At 42.1% G+C, this 21,643-nt stretch overlaps 2 protein-coding genes across 9 annotated transcripts in view; both read right to left on the reverse strand.

Moving 5' to 3' along the window:
* Positions 1–8,514, reverse strand: part of LOC132466987 (collagen alpha-6(VI) chain-like) — a 39,642-nt gene extending 31,128 nt beyond the window's left edge. For 3 of the 5 annotated variants that reach the window (XM_060063979.1, XM_060063978.1, XM_060063976.1), the window contains exon 1: positions 8,415–8,514. The gene's annotated coding sequence lies outside the window, so the exon portion shown is untranslated. The remainder of the gene's footprint in view (positions 1–8,414) is intronic. The other 2 variants (XM_060063977.1, XM_060063980.1) reach the window with 2 other exon arrangements.
* A 929-nt stretch (positions 8,515–9,443) lies between these two features.
* Positions 9,444–21,307, reverse strand: LOC132467692 (gasdermin-E-like). Of its 4 annotated transcripts, none has more exons than XM_060065185.1 (10): positions 20,952–21,307; positions 15,174–15,395; positions 14,862–15,056; positions 14,479–14,641; positions 12,711–12,831; positions 12,483–12,572; positions 11,000–11,127; positions 10,730–10,904; positions 10,545–10,618; positions 9,444–10,296 (listed from the first exon to the last, which is right to left on the reverse strand). In XM_060065185.1, exons 4-10 carry the CDS (start codon positions 14,629–14,631, stop codon positions 10,072–10,074), a joined length of 966 nt encoding a protein of 321 aa, XP_059921168.1. In that variant the 5' UTR covers positions 14,632–14,641; positions 14,862–15,056; positions 15,174–15,395; positions 20,952–21,307; the 3' UTR covers positions 9,444–10,071. The 4 variants fall into 4 exon arrangements, with proteins under 4 accessions (XP_059921168.1, XP_059921165.1, XP_059921166.1 ...); XM_060065182.1 differs by having other exon boundaries at positions 14,858–15,056; positions 20,952–21,300; XM_060065183.1 differs by lacking the exon at positions 20,952–21,307 and adding an exon at positions 19,798–19,888 and having other exon boundaries at positions 14,858–15,056.
* Positions 21,308–21,643: the final 336 nt, after the last annotated feature.

The raw sequence follows: 21,643 nt of genomic DNA on the forward strand, positions 1-21,643 counted from the left end.
CCCAAACAGCAATTAAAACAAGCTGCATTATTATATTTAAGATCAAACTTTTTAATCTAAACCTAAGATTGCTACAAACACATTCTATGTATAGAGATGGTTGCTATGATACCATGCAATGCCCACAGTAAAAACCGTTGAGGTTTAATAACTGTGATATATGAAGAAGAGTTTCCATGAAGTCCACAAAAGTTACTTGAATTGTAACATTAACTGATAAAGCTAGAAAAAGTAGCTGGCCTGCTACTACACAGCAGCTAAGGTAAAACCTGATGCACTCCCACTTAACTTTGTGAACTTTGTAAACAGCCTATGCACACCAGTTGAACATTGAACATCCGCAGCCACATGCGTAGCATAAATATGAGACTCCACATACAGTTCAACACCAGCTGTTTTTGGTCACGTAAATCTACTGGCTAATACGACTGGATGGTTCGGAGGCTGTTTATATCATACGCAGTGCTAGGATCCGGTCCAGACAGTAACAAATGTTACAGAGAGAGAGAGGGATTAACGATGGCATGTATGCTACGCTACTCAAGCAAGCCAGCTACTGTTGGTGGCTCTCTTCTTCTACAACTTGATCATGATTTGAGTCGCTATTATAGAAAACTGTGCTTTGAAACTGTTAAGGGCAACATGAAAATCTAAATCATCCAGTAGGCTACAAGATTGCAAGGTTTAACATTCAAATTTTTTGTCTGTAACCAATAGTCAGTAAACATGGCATCATCTGTTTTGAGTCCAATCCTGAATGACACCCCTCATACATTTTATCTTGCCCTCAAATTATAGTAAACAACTTTAACAAGGACAGATTAGTTCACCATGTGTTGCACCATCCATTTTGATTAAAAAAATATATTCTTCTTGGCATTCTAAAATCAGACAATGCCTTTACTTTATCTAGTTGGTTCAAGACTCTCTATTCTCCTGTCAGAGTTCTGGACCGTGGAGAACATGGATGAGTTATGGGGTGCTGTGACAGGCATTTTCATAACAACAGTTAAAGGGAGTTTGGCCAGCAGGGTATATGGACGCTAAAAAGGGAAAGTAAGCACTGTCGCCCATCAGATAGTAGTCCTGCTCTCAAGTACTACCACTATAGCGCACATCAGTAGTCTTTACTATTAGCTCAAGGCTTATGCAAATAAAAAACGCCATGGATATAGAAGTAATTATGGACAGACAGACAGAGAGAGAGACAGACAGACAGACAAACAGACAACAATATTATAATCTACCCTCCATTTTGAACTTAATGTGTGCCAGCAAACAAAGGAATTAAATATTATATTACTATCCTTACTTCCAAAAACACCTCTGCAGCCTTAACATCTATTGTGTCTATTGATTTTGGACTGCAAGTGTCCCCAGAACAGGAAGTGAAATTGCTTACCAGAGCTAGTGCCCATCTGTCTACGTTTACCTTAAATTATGCAATTTCCTGTGATCTGGATGCTCCAGACGGGTCTAACCAGCACAAAGGAATTTAAAGAAGTGATGTGCCATCCCTCTCTCTCTATCTGTGAGAGTAAAAATTGTTTGTGCATGTTAGTGCTTTGAGAGCTAACATGCTGTTATATCCAGCTTACATCCTCTCTCTCTCTCTCTCTCTCTCTCTCTCTCTCTCTCTCTCTCTCTCTCTCTCTCTCTCTCTCTCTCTCTCTCTCTGTGTGTTTCTCTCTGTCTCTCTCTCTCTGTCTCTCTGTCTCTGAATTTGCTGAAATGCAGAATATTATTATAAATGACATGAAGATATAAAATTTCATAAAACAGGATGAGCAACACCTGCACCAACTCCGTGGAAACCAGTTGTGTACAACCGATCTCCACAGAGACATGTAAAGGGTTTAGAACCCCCAACCATTTTTTCTTCTCAGCGCCAAACCCCGTAAACATTGCTCTTGAAACAATGACGGGATCCAGCGCACAGCCGTGTACATGCACACACGCACGTGTGTGTGTGTGTGTGTTTATGTGTGTGTGATAGGTCTCTAACTTGGAAGCAGGTCTGTGTATGTTCACCAGTCACAAAGCTGAGTCCCCTGACCTAAAGGGCCGGGGGGCTCGCTCTAATTGTAACCATCTGAATGTAATCAACGTGAGGCCTAGGAATGAGTGTTGCTCTAAGATGGACTATTGCACGTTAGTTTCCCGTTTCTGAGAGACGGATAAAGAGAGCTTGATTTGAAAGTTGGAGTGGGCCCCTGTCGTTGGGAGTCTGGCCTCTTTCAGATCTGAAATGAAGTTGGACGTACAGAGATGGCCGGCTTGGATGGTAATCCATCTGTGGAGATACATATTCCTCAGGCTGTGCCTCTTCAAGACTCAACCCCCTCAAGGCTCCATCTCCTCTAGGCTCTACCTCCTCAAGGCTCTCCCTCCACAAGACTCTACCTCATCAAGACTCTACCTCATCAAGGCTCTACCTCCTCAGGCTCTCCCTCCTCAAGAATCGACCTCCTCAACCATCAGCCATGCAGTCTCTTTAGGAAGCGAGAACTGTTAGGGGGCAGACCTTGGCTCTGGGCCACCCAGTCTCATCAACAAGGCAAATAATGTTGACCCGGATGGGTTGAGAGATTTCGGGCCCCACATCTTGACGGCACATCTTTGAGAAACAATGGGAACTCTGGTAGGCGTGTGACCTATTCGAGGGCATAGATTCACCCTCTATGGAGCATGCCATTCTTAATGGCAGGACTTAATGGCAGCCAGTTTATTGGAATAAACTGGGAGACGTGAAAAGCTTACTGGGAGAAATGGAAAAGGATACTGGGATAGGTAGCTTGAGGTAGGTTGACAAGTCCATTCATTCAGGCCAAAGCAAACCGTATTTTATTCCAGAGTTCACAGGCACAGATTTGACCTGTACAGTACAATAACACCACCAAACACCACCCAACCCAACCTTATCAGGAAAGACCAAAACGGGGCAAAAAAAAAAGGAAAAATCCTTGAAGGAAACAAAGAAAACCCTTAGAAGAAAGGGGCCCCTAGGCTGGCAGCTTTGCAAGGGGATTGATCCCATGTGGCAAGCAAAGTACCATCGTAAAAAAAAAACACGTTTAAAGGGAGAAACACAAGTGTTGGGTAAAATAAGGTAAACATTTTCCACCACGTCCGTTCAACTTGGTCTTATACATTCTAGAAATGGCACCCTCAGGCTACAATGTTAATTGGTTGAATATGGTATATACACTCATTTCAGGGTTAGGGGTTTGGTTTCCACTGGGGCCACCCATGTTTAGAAATGTCTGCACTCCCTGTATTGTAACTGTGCTGTGTTTTGATTTGAGATAACATCCACCATATGGGTCAAATGTCGCTCACATGACAACAATCAAGGCCATTTGATTTAAATTGGAGGAGAACCATGTGTTCTCCTGACGCTCATATGAGCCGAATCGGAAAACTTATCAATAAGCTCAGGTGATATGCATTTCGTTGAATCCTTAACATTTCACAGGATCCATTTAAAAAAACAAGTGGGATCCTCGTCATGGCTTGTCAACAGTATACATGAGATCCAACGACGATTGTCCTCCACCTCTCCATGACCGCTCCAGTCCCTTCTGCAGCTAATCAACCCACGACCTGTTCAAGGTCACTCCGCCCCTGTCCATCAACACAAATACACGCGCTGACACTTCAACGAAAACCCAAACACCCTCTGAATCCCCAGCTGGTTGGTGTAACCTCCGCTTGTCAAGCACACTTATTCCCCCAACCCACCTCCAAGACCCAAACCCCCATTTGAACCTGGCCTCGGCCTTTGTTGGGCGCCATCTCACGTCCTCACAAAACACAAACTCTGCGGATCTCCCTGGTGTTTATAATCCCCTCTTGGTGATAAGTCCTGTTTGAAAGGCGGTTGTTTATGCGTTGGATAATCTAAACACAGATCTGGTATTTAGATGTATAGGAACAAGGGGGGGGGCCCGTTCAACTGGCCAACACGTGCAGATCCCCTTTACTTGCTGCTTTGGTTGTGAAACCCAACACGTGCCAATGGCAATAAAAAAAGTCTAAATAATACACCTTGATTGATTACAGCCTGAGCTTGTATTGCTCACACGGTTCATTTGAATCTATCGCTGAGTCTGAAAGAATTGATGCAGGTTCAATTTTGTTAAGAGTCATGACAAATCCTTAAAGCACTTAAGCATTGTTAATCAGAGCATTAGTGTTGAAGTGCTGCTCAATGAATAATCCAATTATGAATTATCTAATCATTGTAGAGAGTAAGGCTTATTTGAGTAAACCTCAGTGAAAGCTTCATGTTTGGAATTTCATCCAAACAAGTTATTGGATGAACTTCCCATGTTCTCATTATTATGAGCAGAGCGAGCTAGGAGTACATCCCTCTGGAGACCAGTGACACCAGTGCTCTCCCACAGAAAAAACGGTTGGTTTTCTGCTTTTCAAATCCATCAGCCACTGGGGTTTGTATTGTAGAATCTAAAGTTGATACCTTCTCTGACCGCAGGACCTGACAGATGGAGCCCTGTACCTGGTAAGCAACAGCAAGGGTCAAATGCTGATGAACAGAATAACAAATAACACTAATGACAGTCCAAACAAAACCAGGATTGTATACATGATACGTGATACACCTCTTAACGTGATGCAAAAACAGCTTCGCTGTTCTGAGGTATTTTAAAGAGATGAATGAACCAGGTCTATGCATTTATATGTTTTTCTTTTAACCAGTCCCTCTGTATTTAATTTCTGTAATGGCTTTCTCCTACTCACAGGTCTCAAGGTTTTTTTTAAACCAGACCTCAACAGCAACAGCATGATGCATGATGTTGATGATGATGATGTTTTAATGTGGAAAACTTCACTGTTGATTGGTAAACATCTCTCTGCAGATAAGCTTTGAACAGCTTTGACTAACCAGCTCACAGTTCAAATTTACTTTTCAAACATTTTCAAATATTTTATAGTAACTTAAGTCTTACTTACCTTTCATAAATGCTGTGTTTTATGCTACTGTATGAAAGCCCATTCCACATCTTTGACCACCCTTTCCATGACGGGAAGGTGTGGTCCCTTTTTTGTGCTCCTTCTGAAGGTTTTCATGTCCTTTAAAAAGCGTAGGGTTAAGGGGGTGTTGTATAATTTGGCCTGCGAAGCCATTTGAGACAGTTACTGGTTAAAGGTACTGTTCGATCTCTTTAATTTAGAGAATAATACAAACTAGGGTTATAAAAAGGTTACTATAGGGTTACAGGGTTGCTATACATTTAAACTAGGGCACTTTAAAGAACATTTTAAGACAGGGGTCTCAAACTCGCGGCCCGGAGGCCAATTGAGGCCAGCGGGATGATATTTTGTGGCCCTCTACTTGACATCAAAGTTTAGTGTTATTGTCAAACGCACATTTATGCCACGCTTTTTTATCACTTGTGATAGGGTGACCAGATGTCCCGGTTTTGCCGGGACAGTCCCAAAGGACGCTAAAATGTCCCGGTTTCCACCAACCACTATGAAATGTCCAGTGTTGTCAGCAATTACATATCACGTGATCTGATTATAGCCCGATCATTTACTTAGATTGGGTCAGTTGTGCTCCTTTTTTCTGTGGAATACTTGATGCGGCCCAGCCTGACCCAGACTCTACCTCCGGCGGCCCCCAGGTAAGTTGAGATGGAGGCCCCTGCTTTAAGATGTCCCTGCCTTCCTTTTGCCCAAGAAAACCATCCTGGTTAAAGGGAAATATAAACCAGCCAACTGACTGTTCTCCGCAACAGAGAATGTCGCTGAACGTATATTTTTTCATATTAAATGACAACATGTAAAACCCTACCCATAGTCCCTTTAAAGCCTACATTAATAAAATAGACTTGTGAGCAAGTGAAGACCCAGGGTATTATTTTTCTAGTTCCAGACCCTAAATACCCACTGTTTCAAAATGTAAGTAAGTAATTTTCTCAGCATTTTCTTGTTGGCAGGACTTTAAAGACAATTTGCCGACCGGATCTGTGTGGTCATAGCAAGCAAACAACATGGCAACTCCCATCGTGAATAATGAGAATTGTGTGATTTTTAAAGTCTCTGGATTCAGCTGTTCAAGCTGTTTTGAAAAAAATAAAGAAATAATGGCTCAGAAATCATCCAAAGAGAACGCCACTTTCCAAATAGTTATCAACTTGGTGATGATACTAAGGAGGAAACAATAGACTATAAAATTCAAACTTGAACTTTTATCAGACAACCATTGTTAGTACCAACCTCTACCCATAATGCACGTCGTAGCCACATATGGAAACCACATTGTACAATGCTTTCATGATCAATTGTATTGTCCTGTAGGACATATGGTTCATATAACTGTTTCTAGACCATAATAGTAAATTTTCTCAGCACAAAATATCTGCCTGGAATTGGAGGCATAGCTGGAATACTGCCAAACACTACAACTACACATCTGAACCTCCAGAGCACAACCAAGGGCACATTTGAAAAGCTGAACCCAAAGATGGAAGAAAATCATGCCATGGTCAACACAATGATTTATTAAATGTATGTACAAAATGTACAACTTTCCTTATAAATATTTTTAAAACTGAGCTTATATTTTTGCAGCTAGCATGCATTAACAGGGAGCAGTATCAGGGATTGTGTTGTCAGTTAACATGCTAGTGTTAACATGCTAAAAGAAAAAGAAAATTATAATCAGCTAAAATCCCAGCAAATGGTATTGTTTTAGCCGAATATTCCAGAAACATAGAACGGGTAACATGTTAGCATACAAGATACATTCATTGTTTTAGTGGCTAATGTGGTATTAGCATGGATTGTTTAGCTGCTATTATGCTTGTGACAGGGGTATGTGCAGTGCAGGGATGTCAATGACTGCATGTTTTTGCTCCTTCCATTACATGGGTAATCTTTATAGACTAAACATCTGCTCTACAAAGATTGTGGGCGTTTGGGTTCCACAGGCTGCCCAGCCGGTCTAGTGTGGGCGGAATCGTTCTCATCCTCACTGCGTGAAGTCATGATAGAGGGACCTTAATTAACCCCAATTCGGTGAGCTGCTCATTATTAATCACAAGCTGTTTCCAAATCCACTATAGTGACATCACAAGGGGGAGTGTCTACAACCAGATGTTTGAGATAGATTACGAGTTGGTACAGTCCCCGAGAGAGTTGCATGGCAAGTTGATTTAACTATTAGTCCACCTTGTGAAATGATGAAATTATAGAATCTGGCAAGATAGACATTTGACAGCTGCAGAGATGAAATGCTGAATGTTCAAATATAAAATATTACACTTTGTTAGAGTAGCCTAACTAGCAATATCGGTATTATGGAGGCAAATGGAGCGTGTGCATGACAAAGATGTGTGTGTGTGTGTGTGTGTGTGTGTGTGTGTGTGTGTGTGTGTGTGTGTGTGTGTGTGTGTGTGTGTGTGTGTGTGTGTGTGTGTGTGTGTGTGTGTGTGTGTGTGTGTGAGAGAGAGAGAGAGAGAGAGAGAGAGAGAGAGAGAGAGAGAGAGAGAGAGAGAGAGAGAGAGAGAGAGAGAGAGAGACAGAAAGAGTATTAAGCACCAGAGTCAATTTAGTGTTGGCTCTGGACAGTTTTGTCAACGACTTGATATGTTGAAATGACTTGCAAAGAACCCATCGCAATTCGTTTTACAGTAATTGGGTTGGTTCTGTCTTTCCCAACACTGATTAAGCGAAATTGAGTTTAACCACAGCAGGCCCTAAAGAGGAAACAGATGCAGGAGGGATCTCACAGCCGTGGGGCGCAAGAAACGGCAGATCAAACCATCAGCCTTTGACCAATCTAATCATCTATCGACTGACTTTTCGTTTGTAAAATGTCCAAAGTCCTCCAATTGCTTGTATTCAAATCCATTTAAAATGTTGAATGGACTTTTACCAAAAAATTGCAACAATCAACTACTAATCTCGCGGTGCAACAAAGATCATCGCATAACGGCCAGCAAATCAATCAACACCTCACAAACTGTTTTTTTACTGCAGTGACTCCAGCGATTTTGGAGAATACGGATTAATTATTAAGGTAAAAAAACAATTTCAGAAAATTCTGATTTGATTGGTGTTAACATTTAGCCAACACAGTAATGTTGTTCATCATATTTGATGATATTGCTGTCTCTTTAGATAAATGAGTGTAGGTATATCCTACAAAGTTATTTCTTCCAAATTATCTACCGTTCAATATCACGGAACGGTTAAACCATTAAAATGTATATCATTATCAATCGTTTGCATCTGGCAGTTTTCACTTATAATCCCAAAGCCTATAAAAAACTAAAAGCGCAGGTTTTGTGGTGAAAAAAAGCTCGATCACTCATGCATTTCGTTAAAGTTTGATCTCATGCATTCATTTCATAGATACAAATCATAAGCTCATTGGGTCCACTTACGGCTTGGTGGGTGTGTGCGTCCTCGTTGCGCGCTGAGCCCGGAGTGCCGTATCTGTCCATGTAAGGGAAGTCCGCAGTATGAGGTCCGAGCCACGCCCCCCCCCCACGGCACCGACTCTTTTGGGTGGGTAGGTTGTACTGACCGGAATAGCGTCAAATTCTTCCAAAGTGCACCTCCGCCCGTTGGCGCATTTAAAGTCAGCCGCGGTCGATATGGGGAGATGCGCGCCGAGTTGGAAGAGTTTTCCTCGGACCAGGACGTGCGTTAAGGGTGTGCAGGTTGAGGTCGGAGAGGGGTTCTTTCAAGTGTATATTGCTGTTTGGATCCAAATTAACCATTTTGAACAACCAATCCAATTATTATTATTTTTTTTAATAAGTTCCGCCAAAATCCGACCATGTCCATTATTGTTAATCGATGCTTATTCGTAGCTGAGCAATAAATCAGGGGCAGCATCGAGCTTGGCTCTACCAGCTGAATACAAGGAGGAATGGGTTTCGACCTGTCTAGAGAGGAGGTCGAACATGCACATCAGAGAAGCAGCCATCCAGGAAGAGATGACATGACTTACAGATGACATTCGTACAGAAACATGCCTCTCTGGAAAAAGCTCTTGCTTAATTTCAAGGCTATAGGCCTTGAAATTAGTCTCTGAAACGTTGTTTATGAAAAATATATTTAAAATAAATAGCCTAATCTTTATTTTTCGCCATTGATCTATTAGAACTTTTGTGTCACAGAATGTTTATCGAATTAATAGATTACGCTCTGGTCAGGGTCTTCGTTTATAGCTTTGTTTGACAAATTACGCGTGTGCGTGCAGGCCAGGGGCTTTGTAGTGTCGGGAAAAGTTTTAGTACCGATTGTACCGATAGATTGTGTGACGAGGATCCCTGAACGAGGATTCCCCAAAACAGTGACGCAGCTAATCGTGAGTCGAGTGACTGCTAATGCCCGAGCGCTAATTTGCACCTCATTTGGAAATCGGGGACTCAAAATAAAGAAAATGAATCAGAAACAAGGCAAGCTGAGGGAAAACCGATTTATTTCATAAGAAAGAGGAGTTTAAGAATGGTTTAAGAAGCATAGTTTAAAAAAGGTTTAAGCTAATATCAACAGTTTAAGATTGAAGGCAGTCAGTGCTAAATCTAGCCTGGAGTATAATCATATTGTCTAACATGAATTGATCAATAATATTAGTTATCAGCATTATATCTACAATGCCATATGACATATATATATCAAATAATTAAAATACAGAACTTTTATTTATGTTTATTTATGGAATTGTATTGTTGTTGTATGTATTAATAAGGTTGTTCAATGATTTAAAGGCAATGGGATTGATAAGGTAAAACACAATCAATACACAATTGTACAAAATACAATACATAGAAAATGTACATCCTTCATTGTGAAAAAAACAGAATAAATCATGTAAGAATATAAATTCTTTCCTTCTGCAATACTTATTGTTAGGTTGACACAAACCTATTTTTTTGAAGAAATAATAGTAGGCCAGGAACAAAAGATAACATTTCACCAAAAAAAGGAATATCATTTTTTCGCAATATAGAACCGCAATCCATATAATATTGGTGCTCAAAAACCTTTGAGATATCATATTGTGAGCACCCTGGCTTTTCCTGTCCCTATTTAACAGTTGGCCATGGAAGCAAGGCCTTTTATGGCCAAGCAGAGGACGAGTGGCCGCGGCTGGTAGCTCTCGCTGAGCTTCGTCTTCAGCACGTCTCCGTCTCTCTGCAGCTCCACTCCACAGGAGCTGAACAGCAGCTCTGTCAACTGGAAGGTCTCCCCGGTCAGGGGAGCGAGGTCATCACTGCTCAGAGACATCTCCCCATTTTCGATCACACACTGCACCTGAGACATGTGTGAGGACACGACATCATCACATCAAAGATTTGCCCTGAACCCTAAAAAAGGTTTCAGAGGTAATTGGTTCAATATTCCACTCCTGTCTGGCTCAAGCATGGCCTTAACACTGCACGGCTGCCCCAATGTTTGAACTCAGGGTATTGTACAAACGCTTTGGATAAAAGGGTCCACCAGATGGCATGATTATACATTGTATTACTATACAATATTCAGCGGAGCAATGTAATGCATACCAGGAGCGCCAGGGATCTCAGCACTCGGGGAGTGCAGCTCGACATCAGGACAGCAAGACCGTCATCCGGCATTTCTGAAACCCCGGGTGTGACCATTTAACACTAATATTTAGCATGAGATGTGGCACAGCAACCACTGTGCAGCTGCTATGCTACAAATTACGGTGAAGGTCAGGCCCACTTACCAGCCAGGGCGCTGGTAACGAGGTGAAATGCACCGAGAGGACTGCTGGAGTCCTCCGTCTCCAGTCCGTTGTCTTCGTCAGACAGGACATCCAGCATGACCTGGAGGGCCTGTCTCTGAGGCTCTATCTCAACACAGTCCAGAGAGGGGCGTTGGCCATCGAGCATCTGGCTTAGCTGAGAGAGAACAAGAGCACATCCACAAATACAAACATTAAATAGACGATACAAATACAAATAAAAAATAGATATATAATGACTGGAGATCTTACCACCCTCTCCAGTAGATGGACCGCCCCGCACTGCATCATGACTGAAATGAGGTGCTGGAGCAGAGAGGTCCTGATAGATACTTTGAGACCCGAAAGCAGTGCAAAGTTACGACTCAGCGTGGCCACTTCTGCAAATCGGTCATAAATAGAAGACATAATCACAAAAAAGCTCATTCAACATCATGTACACAAAATAAACGGTGGTTCCAAATCACTTCTATTCAATTTTGAACTACATCTGCAATTGTACCTGAAGCTTTTATTAAAAGCTATCTTGCTATCAGTAATTTCAGCTAGTCTTGGCAAAGCTGTTCTTCTCAGCACAAATTGTTTGCTTGTTTGTAAAGCAAGGGTATGGACCACACTGTAAAAACGAAAACTTAAAATTGTTGGTCTCATTATGATTTCTGAGTAAAATGAATATAAAACATCAAGTATTCATGTCAATGTAATGCATGCAATGCAATTTAGTCCAACCAACAATGTTGAGTTTTGGGTCAAGAGTTGGGCTCACTGTAGTCTCTTTAGTTAGCAAGACACACGGGTTTAAGTCAGACTCTGTCTGAGGCTGGGCCAACTACGGTGCACATGCGCATTTCGACACTACCCCCCGGGGAGTCTGGGTATTCGTGATGCCGGTTGGGAAAAAGGGGTTTGTTGCCTTTTGTCAATTTGTTCTGTTAGGTTAAGTTGGGCTAACGGGTTTGGGGTCTTTATTGTTTGTGTGTTGTTTATTGTGTGTAGTGTTGCCGCCACCGTTACCGAGACTTGTGCACTTTGGTTTGCTGCATTTAGACAGCGATTCTCTGCTGCTGAACTAGCTACATGTTGCTTGTTCTATTGCTGTCTGGCATTCAGAAATGTAAAATGGAAGTTTCAAATTATTAATTTTAATAAAGTGAATTTAAAACTCGTTTTGCATTCTTTGAAATGTTTTGTTTTTTTAAATAATATTAACCTTAATTTGAAATATTAAGTTAACACCCCTGACTTATTTTTTTGAGTTTGTAAAATATAAAAATCTTAGTTGGTATAACTAACTTTCAAGTTTGTCTAAAGACGAAAATGACATTTTTGATGGGCTCAAAACTCAAAACTTTTTATTAAGGCCCCTAAACATCTGTAAAGTATCTCTTTTATTGGATACTTTACAGTGCAGGTATTAGATGCATTGTACAGTAAACTACAATCTACTATATTTTTCGGAACCATTGAAGACACATTGAGTATTCATAAAAACAATCCATATATTATGCTAACCTGTGAATCACCAATAAAGGATATACACATTCATGAGATCATCTTGGAGCACAGGTTCTGAGCTTTACAACTTGAAAAAATACCTTCTAAAGACCTCTTGCAACTCATCAATGCAAGCAGCCCAAATAGCTCTACAGCCCATTCAACATTACAGTCTGCTTAAGGGACTATAGTCTGAAAGGACTGATGGCTGACTGTGAAAGACAACACAGCTTATCCCTACCCTCTGTTAGCCAGGTACAGCCGGGTGGGTACCAGTCATCAGTCTGGAACGTCACAGAAGGATTGGATTTCTCAGACATGAAATCCAGGCCTCAAGGGTGCGCGGGAGAAAATATGATAGGAGTTTATTTTCAATATCATAACAAAAATATTTTGACAGAACTGTGAAACATTTTGTGGCTCTTTGCAGACCTTCAACCAATTTACTAGTATCATGTCGTTAACTCACCAAAGTCTCCTTCGGATTTCACTTGTAGTACATATTGCTTGTAAGCGATGGTCGTATGTGGTTGTATAGTCAGTTCCGAAGATCTTCCTTTGGTTAAGCTTGCATTCGCTTTAAGGCACATCTAAAAATATATAAACATTAGCAGGTAGACATTAGCTTAAGGAAATGGTCATGCGTGTTGCTATTGGTGTTAAGAATCATAAGGCAGCCACACCTAAAACATGTAGGGCCCTCTCTTGCATCCGGCGCAAGTGACTTAGTCACTGGCGCATGTGTCGTTGCTAGTTTACAACTGGCGCAGAGCGTTCTTTTCCCACCAGCGCCACTCGCCGGTAAATTAGGGATTGATCATGCGCCCCAAGGGGCGGTTCGGCGGAAGGAGGAGGCGTGTTCTGGCGCAAACGCTATTTTGCCGTTGCTGAATACCATTGCGCTACTGACCAGGAAATACCTGGTTTAAAGTCAGTGGCGCGTTGTTCAGATGCTATTTTAAGGGCGGATGCATAGCCTACATGCGCATGCGATGCATACGGATTGCTTGTGCACCTCGCGCATACACTTTGCTTCTCTCATCTACCTAGCCGCACATTCTTGGTAAATTATTTGGGAAAGAACAGCTGATGCAGCGGTAATAAGTTGTACTTTTAAATCAATGCATCTGCAAACACCGTACAGCAAACACATATTTTCTTGACACAGACATCGTATAGGCCTACATGCCCATAACTTTTAGGATTGATGAGTATTTGATCGTGAAAAACATTGTTTTACCGCGAGTGAGTGTTAAAAAGAATGAATGAATGCGGGCGCGCGTGTGTGCTCTGTTTAAACACACGCAAACTAAACACGTAACGCATAATACAATCAATGGCAATGTCTATTACCGCGGAGACACATGCATATTAGGATAGCATACAATACTGATAAGAAACAATGTTTATAATGTATTGCGTATTTCATTAAATAGATCAGTTACCGCATATCATATGTTATATTATTTACGTTTTCTTTGGCGAAATTTATTTGAGGACTCAGTATTTCTGAAGTTGTGGAAGAAAACCCCTTATTCCATGTGTGAATTAGGCCATATTATTTGGCAATAAACTGAGCCATTTGCAGTTTGAAATTCATGTGCATCTGTCTCATCGGAGACTGCAGACGCGCTGTCAAAATATCAACTCGTCCGATTCAAATGCGCTCATGGCTCTTAAAGGGGATGGGAGCTGGCACTCTCATTGGTTTGTTGGACGTTACGCCCAAACCACACCTACGGGTAATTAGGCTGCTTCAGACCAACCCTTTTGACACTTGCGCCGCGACGCAAGTGTCATTTATCCGCCTGTAAAATAGCGATAGCGCCGTAGAACCGCCCACAAAGCTACTTGCGCTTTGCGCTTTCCACTTGCGTTTCAGACCGTTAAAATAGGGCCCGTAGTGTGCGTATTCCTATAATATATTCCTAATAATAATTTTATTGTTTAATGCAACGACCTTGTTGTTAGAGTTGTCTAAATGATCTAGTTCTGAAAATAATTGCTGTCTACAGTAAGTGAACCAACCATTGCTAAGAGAACCCTTCAATAAGAACAAGTGCTATTAGTAGTTACGATGCTTGATGCTGAAAAAATTGGTATTGGAAAATTTCTACTTGCTATTGATCTAATCATCGATAGAGAACACACAAAGCACTCAGCCCTTTCACGCATATGTACTATATTTACAAAGGGAAATCACTCTAGCATTTGGCCGCTCCGTATATCCCACATACCTTAAGGACCATGTGCCTAATCTGGCCTCCTAGACTGTTTGCCTGTTCGTCACTCTGACTAATTGTTGATGTCTGAGTCGTCACAATCTTCTGCGTCACGAGTCCAAACACCCCATCTTTCTCTCGAGCCTGCTTGATCAGGCTGTGATCCATGTCGAGGAACCTAGCCAGGAAAGTTTGTTTGTTGCTTTTTACTAGTTATTGTGCATTTAAAATATGATTGATATAATTTAAATGCAAACATAAATAATGACATCACAGACCATGTTAGTAATCAACCAAGTGTTTTACCATGCAGCTCTTCAAGGTGGAACAAAGTTGAAAGGTAAGTTTTCCCCTGATAACGTCCCTGTTATGGTTGGATTAGGAGACATCTTACCTGCCTTTGGAATCTTTAATTAGCTGCGGCAAATTTAGATCTTCTTTCTTCAAGCTGCCAAAGGAAATGTTGTGCTTTGAAGTGCCTTTATGTTCCACTACCAGTTGAGCAAGTTCAGGATGCAAGTTGGCCTCCAAGCCTGCCTGGTATTTTTCGCTCCCACTTTGAGTGTAGTTTGCGAATTCTGTCAGTGTGACAGCTGTTGTCGTTGCACAGTATGCGCAAAAATGCAGTTATTAAAAACCAACCATAGATAGGTAAAATGACAAAGAAAACATTTTTAACTGCAAATGAGAATATTGTGAGTTATGCATACCTGGCTGTATCAGGGTGTCACCGATTAAGATGTCATTAAGGGTAAAACCAGTGGCAACATATTTGGTTTTCTGAAACAGCAATCCACCCTTTTGCTTCCTCACGATTGACAAAACATTGAAAGAGTCATTGCAACTGGATACTGGAATCAGATTGCCGGTGGGATCCACTTCCTCTAAAAAATTTGCAGTAGCTTTTGCAAACATCTCTGAGCTGGTAAAACCTGAAAGTGCAATGTTGACAATTTTTCTTACTATTGTTTTTTTCTTCATAGACAACCTACTAGTGCAGCATAAGAGCATCTTTTTCTGTGCTGGTCTGAAATTTAGCATGGATTAACTCTAATTTCTACATCAACGTGTCGATTTTTTTTTTCTTCTTTAAAGCGAAAAATTGGACACAACGGACGTTATGGGTCCTAGAGGTACAATATTCAGCATGTTGAGTTAGGTGTGTCAAACATTTTGGAGACCTTCTTTACCAGGATACATATATGTGTGACCAATTTTGAATAGTCACAGGACTGTGGAATGTTGAAAATAAATATCCTAAATAATTCCCTCAATCAGCGGTTTATGGTTGGGGTTAGGGTTATGCCGCTGCATGCAGCTCCCTTTTTACAGTGACTCGAGATGTTCACAGATTCCCATGGCTCTAATGGCCCAATTCCCTTCCTTTTTCAATGACTTTAATATAAATTGAATGTCTTTTATTTCCATTGGCACATTTGATGATGCCTCTTTCATATAAAAGATACCCCGGACCTCTAACTCACTCCGGATTGTCCTTGACCCCTAGGTCACTTACTAATTGCATCACATCCTGTAGGGCAGGGGTGGGCAACTGGCGGCCGGCAGGCCATAACTGGCCCGCCAGATTATTCTGAAGTCATATGATTTATTTTTTCTATACATAGAATATCGATATCTGGTAGCTTAAATGTAAAGTAACACATGTAACAAATGTAACACAATCGTCACTCGTAAGCTGCGAGTGGGAGAGTTATTGGAAACTATGCAACATTAAATGAAAGGAAACCCCCCTCCATAGGCCTATATACAGCAACCATGGCGACCTGACATTACGCATTTTTGTGTGATTACTGCACGTAGAGAAAGGCAGGAGCTGTTGACAAAAGTCCACAAAAGATTTAAGACGCCAAGCCCTGAGACTTTTACTTACAATGAGGAACTTTCAATGGACACTTTTACCTGGAAGTCTGCTGGTGAACCAGGCTGTCAAATGCACAACTTTTTCACTTAACCTTCACATTTAGGGTAAGGAGTTAGAGTTATAAGGGGACAAGATCAGCAAATAAAGTCATTCAAATACCAACGGGATGTCCCCCGCTCGGCTAAATTATGAATTAACTTCTCTTTTATTTAATTTTTTACTTCAATCACGTTCAATCCCTCCTCCGAAAAAAAGAACACACACACACAGTACCGTGTTGCTGATGAAACTTTTCACGGTAATCCTCTTCTTCATTGGGGTAACACCAATGGTGCTGGCCAGCTCCACTGCTTGTTTATGCATGGCAGTGAATCTCTCATCACTTCAGCCACTTTCCTTCCTTCATCATAAGCAGAAATGATATCCACATCTGGAGACTGAAGTCGTATTGTCAATAGCAGTCTATGTGTCACCTAGTGGTTGATATACCCTTTGTGCCGTTATCACAGAAACGAAAATTAAGGAAAAAAATACAGAGGACATGACCTCGTCGTCCTCAATGGTAGCTATGGCCCTTGATGCAAATTAATTTATCTATGCTATTTCTGATGACATGTTTCAAGCTAACAGTTATGAATGGTTTATTCTCCACATAATGGACAACACCAAATAAAGTTTTATGATTTTGTAGATAAGTCAAAGACTACAAACACGGCAACTTTGCCATTTCCGCTAAAGCCAAGGCAGACCGAAGGTTTACCTGGGTCAATTAGAACATGTAGGCGTGGCCTATTTAACATTCCGCCAACTCCCAATATAAACGGTTTGTTTACCTGTGTTCGGGAGATGCTTCATGAAGCACCTCCAGAACGCAAGCCCGTTTACCTTGTGTCTCTGTTAGAATAAACCACGTGTTGAACATTTATCACTCTCCGCGTCATACCTAGCCTGAGACGACCATACCACAAAGGATCGAATAAATTTTTCATCACCCTGCTAGTGTGTGGTAGGCATATGACTAAGCCAGCTGATGGGCATCGCAAATACCAGATGCATTTCCATGAATCAATTCCTTGAACAAGCCTTTGATAATGTTCTGGCCCGCCACCTACTGGCTTGACAAAAAATTGTCCCGAGGCCAAACTTACTTGCCGAACCCTGCTGTAGGGCTTATCTTGTTCAACAAAATGTACTGACACACACATTTATCGCTAGTCATCCATTTTGTTTATGCAAGACAGAACCTTGAAACAAGTGATATATTCCTGTTTCTTGGAACAGTCGATAGGTGGCTAAAACGTTTGTTTGTAATTTTCCAGCCAATAGGTGGCGGGCCATAACATTATCAAAAGCTAGTTCAAGGAATTGATTAATGAAAATGCATCTGGAATTTGCGAAGCCCGTCAGCTGGCTTAGGCCCCCGTCCACACAAAGCCGATATCATGGCGAAACCGCAAAGGTCTTGTACTGTTCGGCCTTCCGTCCACACGAAGCCAGCGAATCCGCTGATCGAAACCGTAAACTTCTGAAACCACCCTCGGAGGTGGTTTCAAATCTACCCGGTTTCATTTTGGATTTGTGTGGACGCCTGAAACCGACTGACACCGTAAACCATGACGTCATCGCCCCACCCCTCGACCCTCTAGCCAATGACTGTTAAGCCCGCGGAGTCTCACCCTTTATGCGCATGCTCGCCTCTTCTTCTTATTTATTTTTCTTCTGGATTTCTGTAGCAGAAGCAGCGCCCCTTATGGGCCTGGATTGTGTACTACAGCGTTTCTACAGATCTACCCGGTTTCGCTTGACTCCGTCAAAACCGTTTCACCCATTCCGGCTTTGTGTGGACGGGGCCTTAGTCATATGCATATAGATTTCTCTAAAAAGACATACATATTGTGGCAGACGCCAGGGAGGAGTGAGGGGAGTGGTAGGTCTGGCAACCTGCTGGCTCCACCCCAAGGCCATATATGGACTTCCTCCTTTTAAAGAGGTAAGCCTGGGGATCGTTAAGCAGGGGTGCTGGGGCTTAAGAGGGCTAGCAAACAGACATGTGAAGGGGAAGTTGGAACTGGAGCTAGAGCTGGAGCTAGGGAGGCTGGGGCAAGCAAAGGACCCGCATGATCTGTGTGATAGCCTGGCAGCTTGGAACGCCCTAAGGGAGAGAGATAGGTGGAAGGTGTTGGACGGACATTGAACTATAGCATAAAGGAGGTGGATGACCCTTTTCCCACCCTGGTTTCGTTTACTGGGTAAATAAACCACTCTACATTTGAACTGCTCTCTGTGTTTTGTGTCGTAATATCTGTTCAACTTGATAGCGTGGAAACCCCACACCCACTGGCCCGCTACAATATGAACAAGTGTATGCCATAATCACATAACTGTCATGCCTGATCACGTTATAAACTGCAAACGCGATTGTGATTATTGAAGTAAAAAAGAAAAGAAAAAATAGGTTATGTCATAATGTTACCGAGCGGGGAACATCCCGTTGGTATTTGAATGACTTTATTTGCTGATCTTGTCCCCATATAACTCTTAATCCTCACCCTAAATGTGAAGATAAAGTGAAAAAGTTGCGCAGTTGTCGATCTGGTTCTCCAGCGGAGTCTGTCAGGTAAAGGTGTCTTGTCTATGCTGAAGAGAGCAGTAGGGCACAATTAAAAAAGCAGCCACTCTTAAAACACAACACACACACCACGGTGGTTGCTGGCTGGCTGGCTGGCTGGCTGGCTGGCTGACTGACTGACTGACTGACTGACTGACGCACGCACACGCACACGCACACACACACACCACGGCGGGTGCTGACTGACACACGCACACAAACCGCCGTTCCTAGCCTACTCACCGTCAGAAGTGCTGCAGGCGAAGTAGCCTCATAAGAGACTCTGCTTGCGTTAAACAGTCCTAAATCTTTTGTGGACTTTTGTCAACAGCTCCTGCCTTTCTCTACGTGCAGTAATCGCACAAAAATACATAATGTCGGGTCACAATGGTTGTTTTATATAGGCCTATAGAGAGGGCTTCCCTTTCATTTAATATTGCATAGTTTCGGATGACTCAGACTCAGGCCATCGCAGCTTATGCGTCACCCTGACGATTGTGTCTCTAACCTCGCAGGAGTGGTAGCAGGATTGGATACTTTTAAATTCAAAAACTGTTGTGAAAAAATCTATAAAGTATCCGGCCCTTTACACTGAAGCTACCAGATATCGATATTCGATATTGAAGAAAAATAAAATAATAACAAATCATATAACTTCCGAATAATCTGGCGGGCCAGATAAGGCCCGCGGGCCGCCAGTTGCCAACCTCTGACCTTTACAAACAACCTATTCTATAATTTAGGTTACAGTAAAGGCTGGGATTTTCACCCTTGATTACTTTGCAATGACATTCTGATTCCATGCATTCTGTGATCGACTCATTCGCTCATTGTGTCCACTTACGGCCCGGTCGGTGCGTGCGTCCTCGTTAAACAGTCCTAAATCTTTTGTGGACTTTTGTCAACAGCTCCTGCCTTTCTCTACGTGCAGTAATCACACAAAAATACATAATGTCGGGTCACAATGGTTGTTTTATATAGGCCTATAGAGAGGGCTTCCCTTTCATTTAATATTGCATCGTTTCGGATGACTCAGACTCAGGTCATCGCAGCTTATGCGTCACCCTGACGATTGTGTCTCTAACCTCGCAGGAGTGGTAGCAGGATTGGATACTTTTAAATTCAAAAACTGTTGTGAAAAAATATATAAAGTATCCGGCCCTTTACACTTAAGCTACCAGATATCGATATTCGATATTGAAGAAAAATAAAATAATAACAAATCATATAACTTCCGAATAATCTGGCGGGCCAGATAAGGCCCGCGGGCCGCCAGTTGCCAACCTCTGACCTTTACAAACAACCTATTCTATCATTTAGGTTACAGTAAAGGCTGGGATTTTCACCCTTGATTACTTTGGAATGACATTCTGATTCCATGCATTCTGTGATCGACTCATTCGCTCATTGTGTCCACTTACGGCCCGGTCGGTGCGTGCGTCCTCGTTAAACAGTCCTAAATCTTTTGTGGACTTTTGTCAACAGCTCCTGCCTTTCTCTACGTGCAGTAATCACACAAAAATACATAATGTCGGGTCACAATGGTTGTTTTATATAGGCCTATAGAGAGGGCTTCCCTTTCATTTAATATTGCATCGTTTCGGATGACTCAGACTCAGGCCATCGCAGCTTATGCGTCACCCTGACGATTGTGTCTCTAACCTCGCAGGAGTGGTAGCAGGATTGGATACTTTTAAATTCAAAAACTGTTGTGAAAAAATATATAAAGTATCCGGCCCTTTACACTTAAGCTACCAGATATCGATATTCGATATTGAAGAAAAATAAAATAATAACAAATCATATAACTTCCGAATAATCTGGCGGGCCAGATAAGGCCCGCGGGCCGCCAGTTGCCAACCTCTGACCTTTACAAACAACCTATTCTATCATTTAGGTTACAGTAAAGGCTGGGATTTTCACCCTTGATTACTTTGGAATGACATTCTGATTCCATGCATTCTGTGATCGACTCATTCGCTCATTGTGTCCACTTACGGCCCGGTCGGTGCGTGCGTCCTCGTTGCGTGCTGGGCGCCGGAGTCCCGGGTCAGTGTAAGGTAAGTCTGCAGGGGATGGAGACAGCACAGTAGGGTATACTGCAACAGGACCACAGCACAGCACTACTTGAAGTTGCACGTACTGCTGGCTGTTGGCACTTAAAAGGGCAGCGGTGGCCGAGTGGGGCACGCCTACAGGGCAGGAAGTTGAGATGTGATGAGATGAAGATTTACAACGCAACGAGATTTCAGAGCAAGACTTCTGAGGAAGACTTGGTTGTGACTGACTGACTTTATTGGGGTTATACTAGACAAACTAGTTATCCAACATACCTAATTGGATGTGTTTTCCTTGGCAAGGAAACACATAAAGGGGGGAGGCGATGGGGCAGTTGTGGTGTGAGTAAATTCTTGAAAAACATTCTTTGAAAATGAGTGTGGGCGTGTGTTGGCATGTGTAGGTATGTCTTAATTTGTGAGTTGGCAGATTCCAACAGGCCTAGTCAGAAGTCTTTGTCTTGGCCAGAACACACGTAAAGGGTTGTGGGGATTTATAGATTTTATTTGGATCTCCATTAGCTGATGCAGAAGACATCAGCAACTCTTCCTGGGGTCCACACATAACATATAACAATTAGGGCTGTCAAATTAACGTTAATTATCTGCGTTCAAAAAATTAACGCAGATTAA

Source organism: Gadus macrocephalus, chromosome 11 (genome assembly GCF_031168955.1).
Source record: "Gadus macrocephalus chromosome 11, ASM3116895v1".
Classification (NCBI taxonomy): domain Eukaryota; kingdom Metazoa; phylum Chordata; class Actinopteri; order Gadiformes; family Gadidae; genus Gadus; species Gadus macrocephalus.

Bases quoted from the DNA above. Each gene is read 5' to 3' on its own strand.
- LOC132467692 (XM_060065182.1), bottom strand. From the start codon at position 15,378: ATGTTTGCAAAAGCTACTGCAAATTTTTTAGAGGAAGTGGATCCCACC. The intron at 12,832-14,478 runs GTATGTGGGATA...ATATATTTTTAG, and splicing joins TTAGGCACATGGTCCTTAAG to ATGTGCCTTAAAGCGAATGC. The intron at 11,128-12,482 runs GTAGGGATAAGC...ACCGATTTGCAG, and splicing joins CTGTACCTGGCTAACAGAGG to AAGTGGCCACGCTGAGTCGT.